The 15,052-nt window shown below is 43.1% G+C and overlaps 1 protein-coding gene across 12 annotated transcripts in view; it reads left to right on the top strand.

The window, feature by feature from the left end:
• The window catches only part of ptprt (protein tyrosine phosphatase receptor type T), a 241,612-nt gene that overhangs the window by 71,635 nt on the left and 154,925 nt on the right, over nt 1-15,052 (top strand). For all 12 annotated transcript variants that reach the window (XM_069531583.1, XM_069531570.1, XM_069531573.1 and 9 more), the window contains exon 8: nt 9,693-9,986. In XM_069531583.1, coding sequence (XP_069387684.1) covers nt 9,693-9,986 — 294 coding nt within the window. The remainder of the gene's footprint in view (nt 1-9,692; nt 9,987-15,052) is intronic.

Below are 15,052 nucleotides of genomic sequence, written 5' to 3'. Positions count from 1 at the left end.
GACACCACGCAGAGTGTGTGTGTGTGTGTGTGTGTGTGTGTGTGTGTGTGTGTGTGTGTGTGTGTGAGTTCCCCAGGAATACTGCTACATCTTTCTAAGTCTCCCTGGGAAGTCATAAAGCTGATTGTAGTCCAAGAATAAGACCCAGCAGCATCACCGCGGTGTGTAAATGTCTGTCACTGTGTGTGTGTGTGTGTGTGTGTGTGTGTGGGTCTGTGCGTCTGAGCCGGTGGAGCTCTCCGTCGCCCAAAGCTCATTCCTGGCATTTTCTGTGTCCGTCCCCTGATAAGGAAATCAATAGGAGAGTGGACAGCTCAGGCCTGTGTGTCAGATCTGAGATCATTTCAGATGGATTGTGCCCTTGAGCAGCTACAAGGCTTTTAATTAGAAATGTCTGCAGGAAGTGCGGAGAGTTCTGCAGGAAGCTTGACACGGAAGAAAAAAAATGGTTCCCCCGGCTGAGTGACGGGAGAGTGTCCGTTAAGAAGAGACGCTTAGTCACACAACTCTGTCACTGCAGGGACACAAAACTCACAAATATACTTAACAGATTTTTAGTTTGTCTAGAATTCACAGAGGAAGTGTTGATTTGACGATAAACATCAAAATAAAATCAGGAAGCAATGTGAACACCAGGGAAAGATGATCACTAAGTGGATTGAAGTGAAGTTCATTTGGTTCGCAGATGATCGATGACACAAAATCTGGAAATATACACGAGGCAAGAACAAGCACATCTCATGTAAGTTAACTTAGAAGAGCCAAACCAAAGTTTGTTTATCTGCCTAAATCAGTGTGTGTGTGTGTGTGTGTGTGAGAGAGAAAGGTAGGTACATTCTACCCGCCTCTTTAACCAGCTCCTTAGGGCTCGCCTTAGGGGAAATGTGTGTGAGTCTGTGTGTGTTGTCTTGAGTATGCTGGGCGGTTTGTCGAATTATTGGTATTCCTTGTCCATTGCTCTCTCAGGAGCACCGGCCTCTGTGCGCATGTTTGTGTGTGTGTGTGTGTGTGTGTGTGTGTGTGTGTGTGTATCCCAGAGAATGGACACTTCACACAGAATATCCGAGTAGAAATATAAGTAATGCATGAGCAGGTACGCCGAGCAGAGGATGAGCAGGACTGAGGTGAGAAAAAGGGAGAGGGCTCAGGAGCAGAGAGGAGAGAAGGCGGTGAGGAGATGAAAAGTTGACACCAAAGGCAGGAGAGCATGAGAGGATAGTGAGGAAGTAAAGTGAGTGTAACAGGTGCATCACAGAACAATGGAAAAGGGATGAGAAGATGAAAGAGAGAAAAGGAAAATGAGAAGTACTGAAACGCCTCAGCTGGGTGATGCACACACAACAAGTACTTGTTGTGTGTGAACCCGGATCACTCCAGAGCAAACCTGACTTTTTTCCAACTGGTTTCACTGCTCGCTGCATGACATCATCTCGCAGCTTCGTTGTGATGCCGTGATTACATCATAATTATCTTGTTTTCATCCGTACAAGCTTTAGCTCGTTTCTATAGTCACGTGGAACGTGAAGATACCCTGATGCATGGTGTCGTTTTCTGACTTCTTCATGATTTCACTTCATCGTATAATATAATAGAAAATCTAGAAAAAATGTGGTATTTGGACGACATGTTGATTTGACTTCTACTTTGACCTTTGACCAACTAGCTGCCAAAGTTAATCACCTAGAGAAAAACTCTCGTGTAATGTTCTCACCAAGTTCTGTGAACATCGCTCGATGCGTTGTCGAGTTATTTTGAACACACACACACACTTTACTGGAGAAGACTTTCACAAATCTCTGCTCATGGCCCCCGTCCTCACACGCCATTTTCACAAGTTTGAAAATAAGTTGCTGGTCCCTCACCTTTGACAGAATTCCTGTATTAATTTAGTTAAACTGAAACTGACGGGTGTAAAGCTGTTCTTGCCACCACCCACATCTTATTGACCTGCTCACTGGCTGAATGTTCACGGAGATAAGAGTCTAAAGATAAAACCTGTGAAACAGAGTGAGAGGGAGCGATAATGTCTCCTGCTGCTTCGCTCCCGTCAAGATGACACATGTAAGACTAATTCTCATTTCATTAAAACTTTTGCTGAATATTCTCGTGACACTAAGAAGATCAAAGTCTCCTTTAGTCTTTTTCTTGCTGTTGGTGACGTCAGGTTTCAGACCTCTATCTGGCACGTTTGTCCTCGTCAGCTTACAGGAAGCCACCAGGAAATAGTTGACTGTCTTTTCCGTGGACACTTTGAAGGGACTTTAATTTATACTTTGTAATAAGCTTACGATCAAAGTTGCCATATTTTCCCTGTTGACATATTAACGAGTACCAAAAAAAAAAGCATATTTGTGTTTTACTAACCTGTTTAATACTGACGTTAAGGTGAGATGAGAGTTGTACTCTAGTTCAAGATGTGTTCAGGTGCAGACTGAGCGTTTGATTGTTTGCGGTGATGAGGACTTTGTGTCTGTGTCCACAGTTTCCTGTGAGGACTGAGGCATCAGACTTTACTTCCCATGATTTCCCATTTAAAACACGTGTGTGTTTGATCACCTTTCTGTCTTTCTTGTTGTTGGGCTGTGAGATTAAAACATTCTTTGTGACCAGGCAAAGTGTGTGTGTGTGTGTGTGTGAGAGAGAGAGAGAGAGAGTGCTGAATTCATTACACAGCAGGCCTAAGGGAGGATGGAGTGTGTTTCTCTCACACACACACACACACTGGAATCACTCAATCTCCAGGACTTGGAGAAATGTGTTTATATAAAAAGTCAGTAGGAGTCCTGAGCAGGAAAATAACACTGGGAGATTGTACAAAGAAAGAAATGAAGAAGTCGTCACGAGACGGAGGAGAGTCGGGAGGTCGGAGGTGACAGCACACACAGGCGGAGGATCTAACTTTCAGAACGTACGAACATTTCATCGTGTCACTTTGTTGAGAGATTGATTCTGTCTCACCACCACTGTGTGAGGGGGAGTCTGCAGGTCTCTTGATCGATGGGTGAGTCCAGATACGAGAGGTGAGGCAAGAACATCCTCACATTAAATGTGTAGCACACAGAGACCTCAGGCCAAAGGCATGTCGGGAGGACGGAGCTCACACAGAAATCCTCTCCACCTTCTCCAGCAGAATGTGCAATGTTTAAACAATCGGTTTTTACTGTCGGATAAATATAAACTGCCCGAAGCTCAACAACAACATTTAAAACATCATCGTGATGAACTGTTTTACTTCTTCATTATATAATGTGTGGTTTTTGTCCGAGGCCGTTAGTGTTGCAGAGCCGTCGACCGGGTCAAAAGCCAGGGAGCCTCCAGTGGATGGTTTTACAAGATATATGGAAAATAACTTCCCTAAAGTTAGAGGTTGAACTTGACACCAGCGATAATACGTTTCCCTCATTATGTTCCTTCTGCAAAAATATTAAGCCATGTGAGTGGTTGCTCCGAAAAATAGAAAAATGAACTTTAGGACAACTTTCAAACATGATTCAAACAATAATTTGACGGTCAAACTGAATTTCCTTCCCAGAATAAAAACTTGGTTGAAGGACAGTTCCCCTTTATTACAGTTCATTATCACTGGTCATTATAAAACTGTTTGCACCACATTAACAGGATGACATTGCTAAAAGAGACAGAAGTGGCAGGTGAGACAGGTTTTAATTAAACCTGCAGGGCTGTAAAACTAAACATCACAGTTAGTCTGAGCTCTCAGAGTTTACCTGTGAAATGAGAGATTATAGTTGCATTTGATTTTTCGTCTCATACCCTCAAATAAAGAAGTTTGGAAAATCTGTCAGAAGAAGAGTATTCAACACGTTTTGACGCTCTCACTCTGTCAGACGTCTTTCGGGGATGTTGTCATGTTCCCGGAGTTTGACTGTCACGTCAGCAGAGAACAGTCGTAAAGACCAACTGTCAAAACTGATCATAATACGATTCATAATAATAATAATAATAATATGATTCATAATAACAATGATGATGATAATACTATAATCTTCTCGTTAAAGTTGCTTTTCTCTCTCTCTCTCTCTCTCTCTCTCTCTCTCTCTCTCTCTCTCTCTCTCTCGAATGTTGAAAAGGGACAAAAACTGATTTTGGTCGAGTGAATGTCGTTTTCGGTAGAACTGATTTTTCCATCTTTTCCGCCATCCTGGTAATATCTTCTCTCTCCTCTCTGGTGGGCTGAGGCCTCCTTTATCTGTCTCGCTATCACTCGCACCTTCTCTCATACACACTAATACTCACACACACACACACACACACACACACACACTCACACACTCACGTAGACGTACACAATTTCACTTTCCTTATCTCTGGATCTGTCTCTCTTGGAGAACACAGCAGAGCTCACAGAGATTTGATAGCACTTGTGGAGTTGTCTCACCTTCTCTCTCACACACACACACACACACACAGACACACACAGACACACACACACACTATCAGGGTTTTATAAACTGTCAGAGGAGGAGAGCTGATAAAACTTAAATCACCAACAACAAAACTATTACTCTCTCCCACTTTTCTCCCTCATTTCTTTTTCCCTCTTTACTTTTAACTGAGTGTTTGTGTCTCTCTCTCTCTCTCTCTCTCTCTCTCTCCCTCTCTCTCTCTCTCTCTCTCCATCAGAAATGAGTCTGTTGAAAAGCTCTTCATTCTGAGAACAAAATGGATTCTACTTTGTCTTTTTCCCACAACACACTATCTGATAATTCAGGATTTAGACGTTCTTTATGTCAGAGCTCCGCTGATATGAGCTGGTCATTGACTTTCATTATGTCGAATAAACAACGGAGCAACAGCGGAGAAGATGTGCATTTACGTTGCTATATAATATAATATAGTGATATACATTCCAGCTGATGTATCATTATTGGAAATGTTCTGGCTCAGCATCTTTCAGAACTGACTCCTGACCGGCTGCAGGAGTTTCGCTCATTTATTTTATCTTAGGTGGCTCAGAACGAGTCAGAGAAACAAAGAACAAAGACATCTGGACATCTGATGTACACACACACACACACACACACACACACACACACACACACACACACACACACACACACACACACACACACACACACACCGTGCTCAAACATCAAGCTGGGACTCAAATGCAGAGCAGTAAAATGTAGAGCCATATACTCTGTACCTTCAGGGTGTAGTAACACAGGTCGCTTTTGAGTGTGCGATGCGTCCTCTGACAACAAGGCCCCAGGATACGCACGATAAAACCTTTATGGGGCCATGGCTGCTGCACACACACACACATATACACATATACATATACAAATACAAACACAAACACACAGAGGTGTTTATTGGTCCAGAGTGACAGTGCTGTCCTCCTGCTGTAACCCATTTGAAAACTTCATGAGCACGGCTTGTTTTTATTACAGCCTGAGCACGGCTGCTGCAGAGATTACATCACGTCTGACACGAGGACCAGTCCTGCACACGTCTCTGTTGAAATCCATGAAGTCACACCTAACTTTGTGCGTCTTGTTACATAACAAACATTAAAGAAATAACGACTGGTGCTCCCTCATCAGTTCATCCTTCTCTCCACATCCATCCATTTCTTTAACAGAACTCAAAAGCCATTGCCCACCGATGTCCTCCACTCTTCCTCCCTCCTTTCTTCATCCTTCCTCTCACACTTCACGAGTATCACTGCATGAAGTGTGTGTGTCCTATTTTCTGTATTCATGTAAGGACGCAGGTGTGTGTGTGTGTGTATTTCAATCTTTATCCGTCCGTACATGCAAGCACAGGCTTTTCATATTGTGGGTGTTATTACGTGTTCGATGGATATAAATATAAATACGTGCAGCTATTTAGTATCAACAAAACCTGTGTTTCTGTATGAATGTGTGTGTGTGTGTTCGCTCATGTCATGGTGGGTGCCAGGTTGTGAGTCACTGGGTGGCCTCTGTAACTCTCCGCGGTGAACGAGTTGGCGGAGGGAGGGAAGGGGGGAGGAAACAGACGGAGGGAGTGACTGAACGAGCTCGCTCTTTGTTCCTGTGGAGTAACATCAGGAGAAGTTGTAGAATGTAAATGATGTTAATGAGGATGTGAGCGTGTTAAAGCAGTTGTAAAACCCAGTGAACAGAACCCCGTTAAAGGAAGGAACGTGTCAGTGATTCTGCATATTTGGTTTTCTAACTGCAGCTCCTGCAAATGACGTCGAGTTGAGTTTCACATGTTTGAATATTGTCGAAGAAACGAAAAACGTTTTCTATGTGATTATTATAACTTGCTCACAGGAAGTGAAGGAAAATTGCAGCTGGACTAGAACGCATCGTTTGCTTCTACCGAATCGCTCTTGAGAAAAAAAATCCTCTTTCATAACTAACTTCAGAAAATGTGACACAAAATGAAAAGACACTGAGTGAGTGGGATGATGAAGACTTTTATTTCTTCATTTAATGTTTTAAAGCAAAACACTGTCACCAAACCAGACGAAGAATAATTACGACTAAAACGACACAATGCAGGATTCGCCCTCGGCTATACTCTGGCTCCCCCTACAGACGGGGTGTGTAATTACACTGTTGTGTACACGAGTTGTGGTCTGATTGAGCCACACGCTGGATTTATGGACAAGCTGACGGAGAAAAAAAACTCGAAGCCAAAGAACCGAGAGGCCGACGAGGTTTGTGCGTTCACTGCACTCGACTCAGAGTAGAACAGTTCAGTTCAGGCTAACACGGCAAGAAAGTGGCCGACGCAGTCACTGATGTCCGACCATGATGTTTATCTGCTTCTCACGATAAACCAGTGAGTCGACAACATCAAGAAGAACTGCACAAGACAAACCAGCTGAAGTTCGGAATGACAGGTCGACAGCTAGCTCTTCGGTTGGCTAGTTGTCTCTCTTAGCTGGCTGCTAGCTCTGACTCTTGTTGTTTGTGTGTAACATTTTCTGCGTTGCCACCAGGGGGCGCTGAGGCACCGACAGACACATCATTCCCCTCATTCTAAGTTTGTGTGTCATCAGAGGGATTCCGAAGTTGTTATTTTAAGGAATAAAGACGACCCAGTGTTGCTTTAAGATGAGGAATCTTTGTGAACTTCATGTTCCTCTCTCTGCAGATGTGCAGGGGATGCGTTAAAATACATAATCTTCTTTACTTTGACTTCCTTCTACTCTACAAATACACGTACAGATGCACCCGATTGAGATGGATGAGCGTGTGGTGACTGACACTTGAATCATCGGTACCTCAGCCATCATACATATTCTAATGGAGCCTTGAAGAAATTTTAAAAAAAGGGAAAACTTGCAGAGTGAGATCTTTGCTTTTAACAGCAGGAAGACAGGAGCCATTACTCTTAGCTCGCATAACAAAGCTCTCGGCTGACAGAAGAAGATTAATACTTCAATCTTAAAATGATTCTTTTAGCGGCAGCTTTTGAAAACCGTTAGTATACGGAGTGAAGTTAATTTTCACGGCGCTGCCTGCTTCAACGGTCGGCCCTTCGTCCTCCAAGCTTTTCTCTTTGAGCCTCGTTGCATTTCGTTGTATTAAAATAATGAGTGGATGGAGTCTGTGGTCGTGATACATCATCATTTCAGCTGCACATCGCGGATGTCACTGATTCGCTTGACTTCTATGATTGAAAAACAACATATGAGACGAGACGCTGGACCAAAGTGGATTTAATTAGAAATAAAAATAAAGTTCTGTCATATTGCTTGAACAAATCACTGTGGTGATGAAATACGGAGAATTTGTTAACGTCCACCTGTTGAAGAGCTTCCTGCATATTTTTATATCTTTTTATATGATGACTGACGGCAGAGAAGTGAAACTAAATCAGGGAAGAGAAGGACATGAAACTAAGTTTATCAAAGATTATCAGCCGGACTCCTTATGATGTGGTTATACGGTCGACACATTTATATATATAAATATATATATATATATATATATATATATATATATATATTCATATTATATGTAGAATCATATTTCTCCTGATGTTTAAGTCAAGACATGATGAGGTGCTCCAAACTTCTCTCCTTCACTTCAGGCTGGAGCAGACTGAAAAAAATCATTAATATAAAGTAACATCATAGTGAAGTGACGACATTTCTCTTTTTTCATTTAACCCGTTTTACATTACAGTGTCTTCTTTTCCACTTAGGGAATGGAAATGCAGCATTTCACACTTTCTTTCTAGCAATAAATCCAGATTCTTACGAAATGTTGTTTAGAATTTACTTTAAATTTTCAGTGTTGCAGCTGCTGAGTCAAATAACGGCTTTTCTTGGAAACCACCTTCACCCCCTGTGGAGGCTGCACGCTTTCAAATATAGCCTTAGAGAAATCAATGAACACCACAGCCCAGCAGTCCTACACATGACGCCCTTGTTTCTGAAATGTAAAATATTAGTAATAACATAAAATCCTTCATCCGCCCCTTTAATCCACATCAGAAAAACAGGACCCATCCCCCGACCATGTTTGATGGGAATTGGATTTATAGTATCGTGGTGAACGTACCTCTCTGATGAATCAGTTTAAAATATATTGTGTATGTAGAGTGTTTTTGGTTTGCGCAGCGCCACCTGTTGTAAAGAAAGATGCTCTGCAGACTGACTTTGTTGACTCGTCAATAAAAATCCTCATCAACCCGATAAATCAATCAGATCCTTCAGATCAGGAATATCCAGCCCTGTCATTCTTCAGCAGGCAGGCATTTAAACCACACCTATTCATTTATGGAATATAACTAGTTACCATATATTTACATTTGGAATTTTTAAACTCTTGAATAGGTTATTGTCTTTCAGAGAACTTACCTTTCTGCTGACATCCTGCAGTTTTACATCATTCCAGTGATCTGCTCCCCTGGATGTTAGATATCATACTTTGGAAAGAAGCTGCTGTCACAGGTTTTATACTGAAAATATAAAAAAACAAAAAAAACAACAGCAGGGAGTAATAAAATATCTTTTGCTTTTTAGACTTGACAGAGGCCATTATTTTCCGGGTAGCATAATGTGAAAGTCTGGTGGCAAAGTAGCTGTCAGCAACATGTCAGGAACGTGATGGATTAGTACAGGTAGAGAATTCACTCTCTGAAATGTCTGCCTCCATTTATACCTGCTTTAAATGTAAAGTTAAACTGTGTCTCCTTTAAATTCACATCACACTTTCCACATTATAATTTAAAACACATTTGGAGGGTCTATAAGTGCCCAGAGGTACAGGCAGAAAGTGTAAAACTAGATATTGATGGTTTATTTTCATCTGTGAAATCCACAGAGGTTTGAGAATATCAGGACAGGCACGTGGTGAATAAACCTCCACGTAATGAAATTACATATTGTAATGTTACTTTTGAAAATTACCGAGAGCCCCAAGTGTGTGTGGGAGCGTGTGTGTGGGTGATCTCGAAAAACATCCATTCATTTGTTGCAGCATCACACGCGTCGGCTCCACTGATTGGACTTTAATGTGGTTTTCAGGGGGAAGATGAGTTCAGTGATTCATTTGAATTCAGCGGTGAGGAGCTCAGGTGGGGGTGCAGTTACAGTCCAAACAGGCTGATGTAATTGTTTTCTGATTGCCACTCACAAACCAACGGGGACGCCATGAAGATAATGTGGTTTTTAAAAAAAAAAAAAAAAACACACTTAACCAAACACCTCTTTTTCCACTCAACAGCTCCGCCCACCCCCATTGCTCCGCCCGAGCTTCTCGCCGTCGGCGCCACCTACCTCTGGATCAAACCCAACGCCAACAGCATCATCGGCGACGGGCCGATCATCCTGAAGGAGGTGGAGTACCGCACCACGTCAGGGAACTGGGCGGAGAGCCACGTGGTCGACGCCCCCACCTACAAGCTGTGGCATCTGGACCCAGACGTGGAGTACGAAATCAAGGTCCTGCTCTCCAGACCCGGGGAGGGAGGAACGGGGCCTCCGGGGCCGCCGCTGGTCACCAGGACAAAGTGTGCAGGTGAGTGAGGCCTCGTCTGTTCCTCCAGCTTCGTTTTTGTCTGTAGCTTTTACTTTAAATCTGTTTTCTAACCGCTTCTTGGTCGACTCTCAGACTGGCCTCTCTCTCTTCTGCTGTGTTTTCATATTCCTCTGTTGACGTTTTACTTTAACGTCGGTCTATCACGAGGGCGTCCGTTGAGCAGCCTATCACGACCCATAGTTAGGTTCTATTGTTCGTCGACCTCTAGTGGCCATCGTGGTTATGACAGGGGCAAAGTCAGCTTAACGGTACAAAGAGCGAGAACGTGGATGGATCGACCAAACAGGATATTCAGCAGTAGCAATGTTATGATCGTCTTACGTCTGTGCTCAATGTTGTACAATGAAGGAAGCATGAAGTTTTACCATTTTATCTTTTCCTGAACTGACATTGAACTGAACTTAGAGAAACGGTGACTGTGTTCGTTATTATTCATCACCATGACGACGAAGGTCCAGTTCGACTGATGCTGCGAAGACGCTAAATTCAGGAGACGTTCCTGTCGGTTGTATTAGAGGGTCGAGAACCCATGTGCTTGTTACAGCTTGAGGATTCTTCTTCTTCTCTCTCTCCGTCATGCTCGAGGCTTCCTTTTCTGACCCGTTGTTTCTATTTTCTTTTCTTCTTCATCGGTTTTTGCTCTTTAACTCACTTCACATTCATCTCCTCCGTTTGTCTTTTGTCTCAACTTGTCCTTCTGTGTGTCTCGTCATCCCCTCTACCAAATGTATCTCATCTCTTTATGCCTGAAGCTTCTTTTCTATTCCTCTCCCCCTTTTAACTGTCTTCTACCTTCTCTTTCTCCTTCTGTCGTTGTCACTCAGCCTCTTCATCTCCAGGGCTCGCTCTGATGCAAACAGAGACAAAAGCCTTTGTCTGGGATTTTTCTTCTTCTTCTTCTTCTTGAGAGGAGCAGAGATGGAGGGATTGAGAAAAACAGAGAAAGAGAAACTGCATGAAAGAGTGAAGCTGCTGTTTTGAAAAGAGAGTCAGCTCAGTGTGTATCTAACCTGCGTGTCACTGCGGAGAGGGGGGGGTCATTTCTCTACTGCTTTTGATGAGGCTGGTTTGTTTGACTGTGTGTGTGTGTGTGTGTGTGTGTGTGTGTGTGTGTGTGTGTGTGTGTGTGGTTATTTTTGTCAGAAACTTTGTAGGCAGGTGTTTTGGTTTTAATTGGAACGAGGATTTGATGTGTTGATGGTTTTTCTCTTTTCCTGATGTTGCACATATTTTACTTCTTGGTGTATGGTCGTGTCTGTTGCGTTGTGTGTCTGTGTGTGTGGGTTGTGGAAACTACTGTGTGTACATCGGGGGCGGACTGGGACAATAACTCAGACTAATACACAAGCAGTAACAGTATCTCACTGCCCTCTGCCATCGTTTCGATGATGTCATCTTGTCAGAGCCGTAAGAATCTCACAACCGAAACAGACGATATGATGTTTCCGAGGGCTTTTAATTGAAATCTAAAAATAAAAAATCTGAGGTTGGGAACTGTCATTGTCAAGTGAAATTAATTAAGTTTCTCGATGATAGTCTGTTATGTTGTTGCTTGAATTTAATATTTTCTCTTTATTATAAAGTTTATTTACACAGAAGCAATCCTTCTTTTTCAATCCATGTTAATCAGCAGGTTAAAATTAAGTGTTGATGGTAGAGACACACTCTCTCTCTCTCTCTCTCCTTCTCTAGTTTCCATCTCTCTCTTATTCTATCACTGCTAACTTTAACTTTATCCTCCTTTCCCTATTATTATATAAGAACTTTTCATAACACTTTTTCACAGATGATACTTTATCTAAAGGCTCCAAACTTCAGGGTGCTGTGGTTTTTAGTGAATGTCGCTGAAGAGGAAGTCAATTCAGCAAGTTCAAGGTTCATGACAATGAGACCGTGTGAACTGGAGAACTCACAGAGAAACAAGTGATGCAGGATCGTTTTCAGCTTTTATAACAGGACGAGTGTAAAATATCATCAGTTTATCCTCCCTCTCTTTTTCTCACATCCTTATTATGTCTTCCCCGTTTCACCTTTGAACCTGTTACACAAGTTAACTACAACCACATTACAGCACACACATATTTGTCTGTCTTTAATTCTCTTTCTTTCACTCTGAAATTGTGATAATTGACCAAAATTGGTCCTCACAACTAAAGAGGTGTATATACACAGTACAATGGGTTGATGGATGGATGGATAAAGAAGAGAGAGGGATAGAAGGGGAAGAGGTTGAGGTTAAGGGAGCAGAGTGGTGGATGAGAAATGACAAGACGATGACGGAAGGTTATGAGGCGGAGACACAGTGGACGTGAAGTAGAACAGTGGTTGTGGTCTCACTGTGTGTGTGTGTGTGTGTGTGTGTGTGTGTTAGTAAAGCGTAGGAGAAAGAAACATGTGTTTCTGGGTGAGTGCTGCTGTGTGAAGCTGTCACAGCCATCCAGAGGGAGGTGTGTGTGTGTGTGTGTGTGTGTGTGTGTGTGTGTGTGTGTGTGTGTGTGTGTGTGTGTTTGTGTGTGTGTGTGTGTGTGTGTGTGTGTGTCCGAATGTGTGATAGGATTGGAGCAGGCAGGTATGACAGATGTTCAGAAGCCTGCTGGCTACTGGCAGTGCCAACGTGTGTGTGTGTGTGTTGATGTGTGAGTGTGTGTGTGTGTGTGTGTGTGTTGATGTGTGAGTGTGTGTGTGTTGATGTGTGTTGATGTGTGTTGGCCTCCACACCTGCGTTCACCTCTCTGTTCACGTTAGCGTCGACATCCAGCTCAGTCATCAACATCAGGTTCCATCATCTCTGTGAAACAGCTGCTTGTCGCAGGACGTGACAGATTTGTGTCGTCTTGTACCATTAAAGTATTAAAGTCATGTTGTAGCTCACAGAGCTGTTAGCTGTTAATTGCTAACAGCTATAGCTACTCTGACATACTCCTAATAACTTTCAGAAAAACATATTCACAGATTTGATTGGGACAGACGTTTTGTGTTATTCTGGTTCTGACACAAATTAAGTGCACAACCGCCGTGACTCCGCCTTCTCTGATCTGCTCCACCCTCCTCTGTTGTATCCACCGCCGTGGTCGTCCTGCGGGCTGCCAGGCGGCCGTGGCTCAAAATAGGACTCAGGCCATTTCACCTGAAACTGCGGCGGCGGCGGCTCAGAGGAATTCAAAAGCGATTTCAGCCGTGTGCCTCCTCTAGCGTGGCGCGTTTGTGAGAGCGGAGTGAAGACGAGATCGAGGAGCTAAAATGGACTCTCCATTTGGCTGAAGGTGTCGAGAGGACGCAGCCTTGATAGTGATTGATTCCATCGTACATGCCTCCTCCCTCCTCTCTCTTTTCTTTTTTGAATGACTCCTCACCCTGTTTTCATGTGGATCATTGTTCCCCTGCTTGTTTTTCACTCCGGCTGTTCCCTCACCTGTCCACCACGTCTGTCCGAAGGCTTCGTGTCCCCACCGATCTCCCTCTCTTAAATTGCTGCACACTCCGACACGCTCCCTCGACATTTCACCTCCCTGCTCCTGCTTCATCTTTGTGTCTCTTTCCCCTTTTCCTCTCCCTCATCTCTCCCTCCTCCTCCCCCATCCTTCCTTAAACTCAACATTCACCAAACATAAAACAAGAATCTACGCAGCCTCTATAAATATCAGCTTTTTAAGTTTGGTGTTACCTCTCCAACTGCATCCTCGTCTAACCTCCTCCTGTCACCTCCTCTCTCTCTTTTCCTTATGAATTCACATTTTTACCCGAGGGATGATAATGTAAGTGTTGGCTAATATGTTCCCCTATAAAGATGGACTTTTAATTCACCTGCTGTACATAAATCCTCTTTAAGCATCTTTTCTGTTCCTCTAGCATTTCATTTCCTCCTCTCTTCTTTATACGAGACAGATGCTAATGTGAATGTTGGCTAATATGCAGCTCTCTGGAAAGACTTAATTCACCTGAGGGTTATATACTACCTCCCTGCACCTCCTCTCCCTATCGCACCCATTTCTCATGAAGTAGGTCGTTATGTGAAGGATGGTAATGTGAGTATTGGCTAATGTGTTGCTCCATAAAGATGATTTTTATTCACTTGCTGGGGATATTCTGATGTGGCGGACATTCTGCCGAGCCAAGCAGCTCGGATGAATTTCAGAGAACGACTTCATCCTTTCTGCAGGAAACATTTTAGAATTAAACTACTCAGAGTTACTATGGTGTTAAATAACTCTCTGGATTGTAAAGTCAGGCCCCGCTCCTAGACGAAAACATTTCTGTGCAACTACACTGCAACATAACGTAATGCTTTTCTATGTATTTTCATAATTCACCTTCTGATGCTACTCGGACACTTTAGTAGAAGATTATGGATTTCTTTTGGAGGGCGCTGGTTCCATCTGTCTTGAATTGCTGTGCTGATAAAATCTGCCATTGACCTGTGGAGCTGTTCATGGCACCTGGTATCACCCTTTTCCCAAAAGCCTTCAACTTTTCCTCTCCTGTCCTTTTTCTTTTTTGGGCCCATTCATCCGTTCTTGTTGCTCGCTGACAAAAAAGAAGTATGAGCTGAACATCTTGAACCAGAACAGCTATTTTTCATCTTTCATCCTGATGCTTTGTGGTGTAAAGGAGGCTTTCAGACCTGAGGGAGCTTTTTTCTCCACCGTGCTAAGAGCAATTTCACCATGATGATGCAAAGCGGCTAGTTGTGCTGCTAAAAGCTCTGAGTTTAGTATTTGGATTAAGTGTCGTCCTCACTTCTTGGCAGCATGGACACAAACTCACTTGTTCATTGTGCGAGTACCGTGTGAAGGAGGCAGTAGGGAAAATGATTCGCTTCCTGCTACGTCCTCTTTGTAAGAGTTGGTTAGCGGCACGAATATGCTGTTAACTTTAACTCACGTCCTTTTGGAAAGTTGTTTTCTTTTACTGTTGATGATAAGAAGTGTTATATTACTCAACAATAGTATGTCACTGAATCCATAGGTGTCTGATTGTTTGTGCTCTAATCCTTCCTCTACTGTGTGTCCAGTTTTCCTCCGCTCAGATAATTCCCCTCGTGTTTA

The sequence above is a fragment of the Paralichthys olivaceus genome, chromosome 2 (assembly GCF_024713975.1).
Source record: "Paralichthys olivaceus isolate ysfri-2021 chromosome 2, ASM2471397v2, whole genome shotgun sequence".
In the NCBI taxonomy this organism is placed as follows: domain Eukaryota; kingdom Metazoa; phylum Chordata; class Actinopteri; order Pleuronectiformes; family Paralichthyidae; genus Paralichthys; species Paralichthys olivaceus.
Note: the sequence above shows the minus strand (reverse complement) of the source record. Positions and strands in the feature narration are given on the sequence as shown.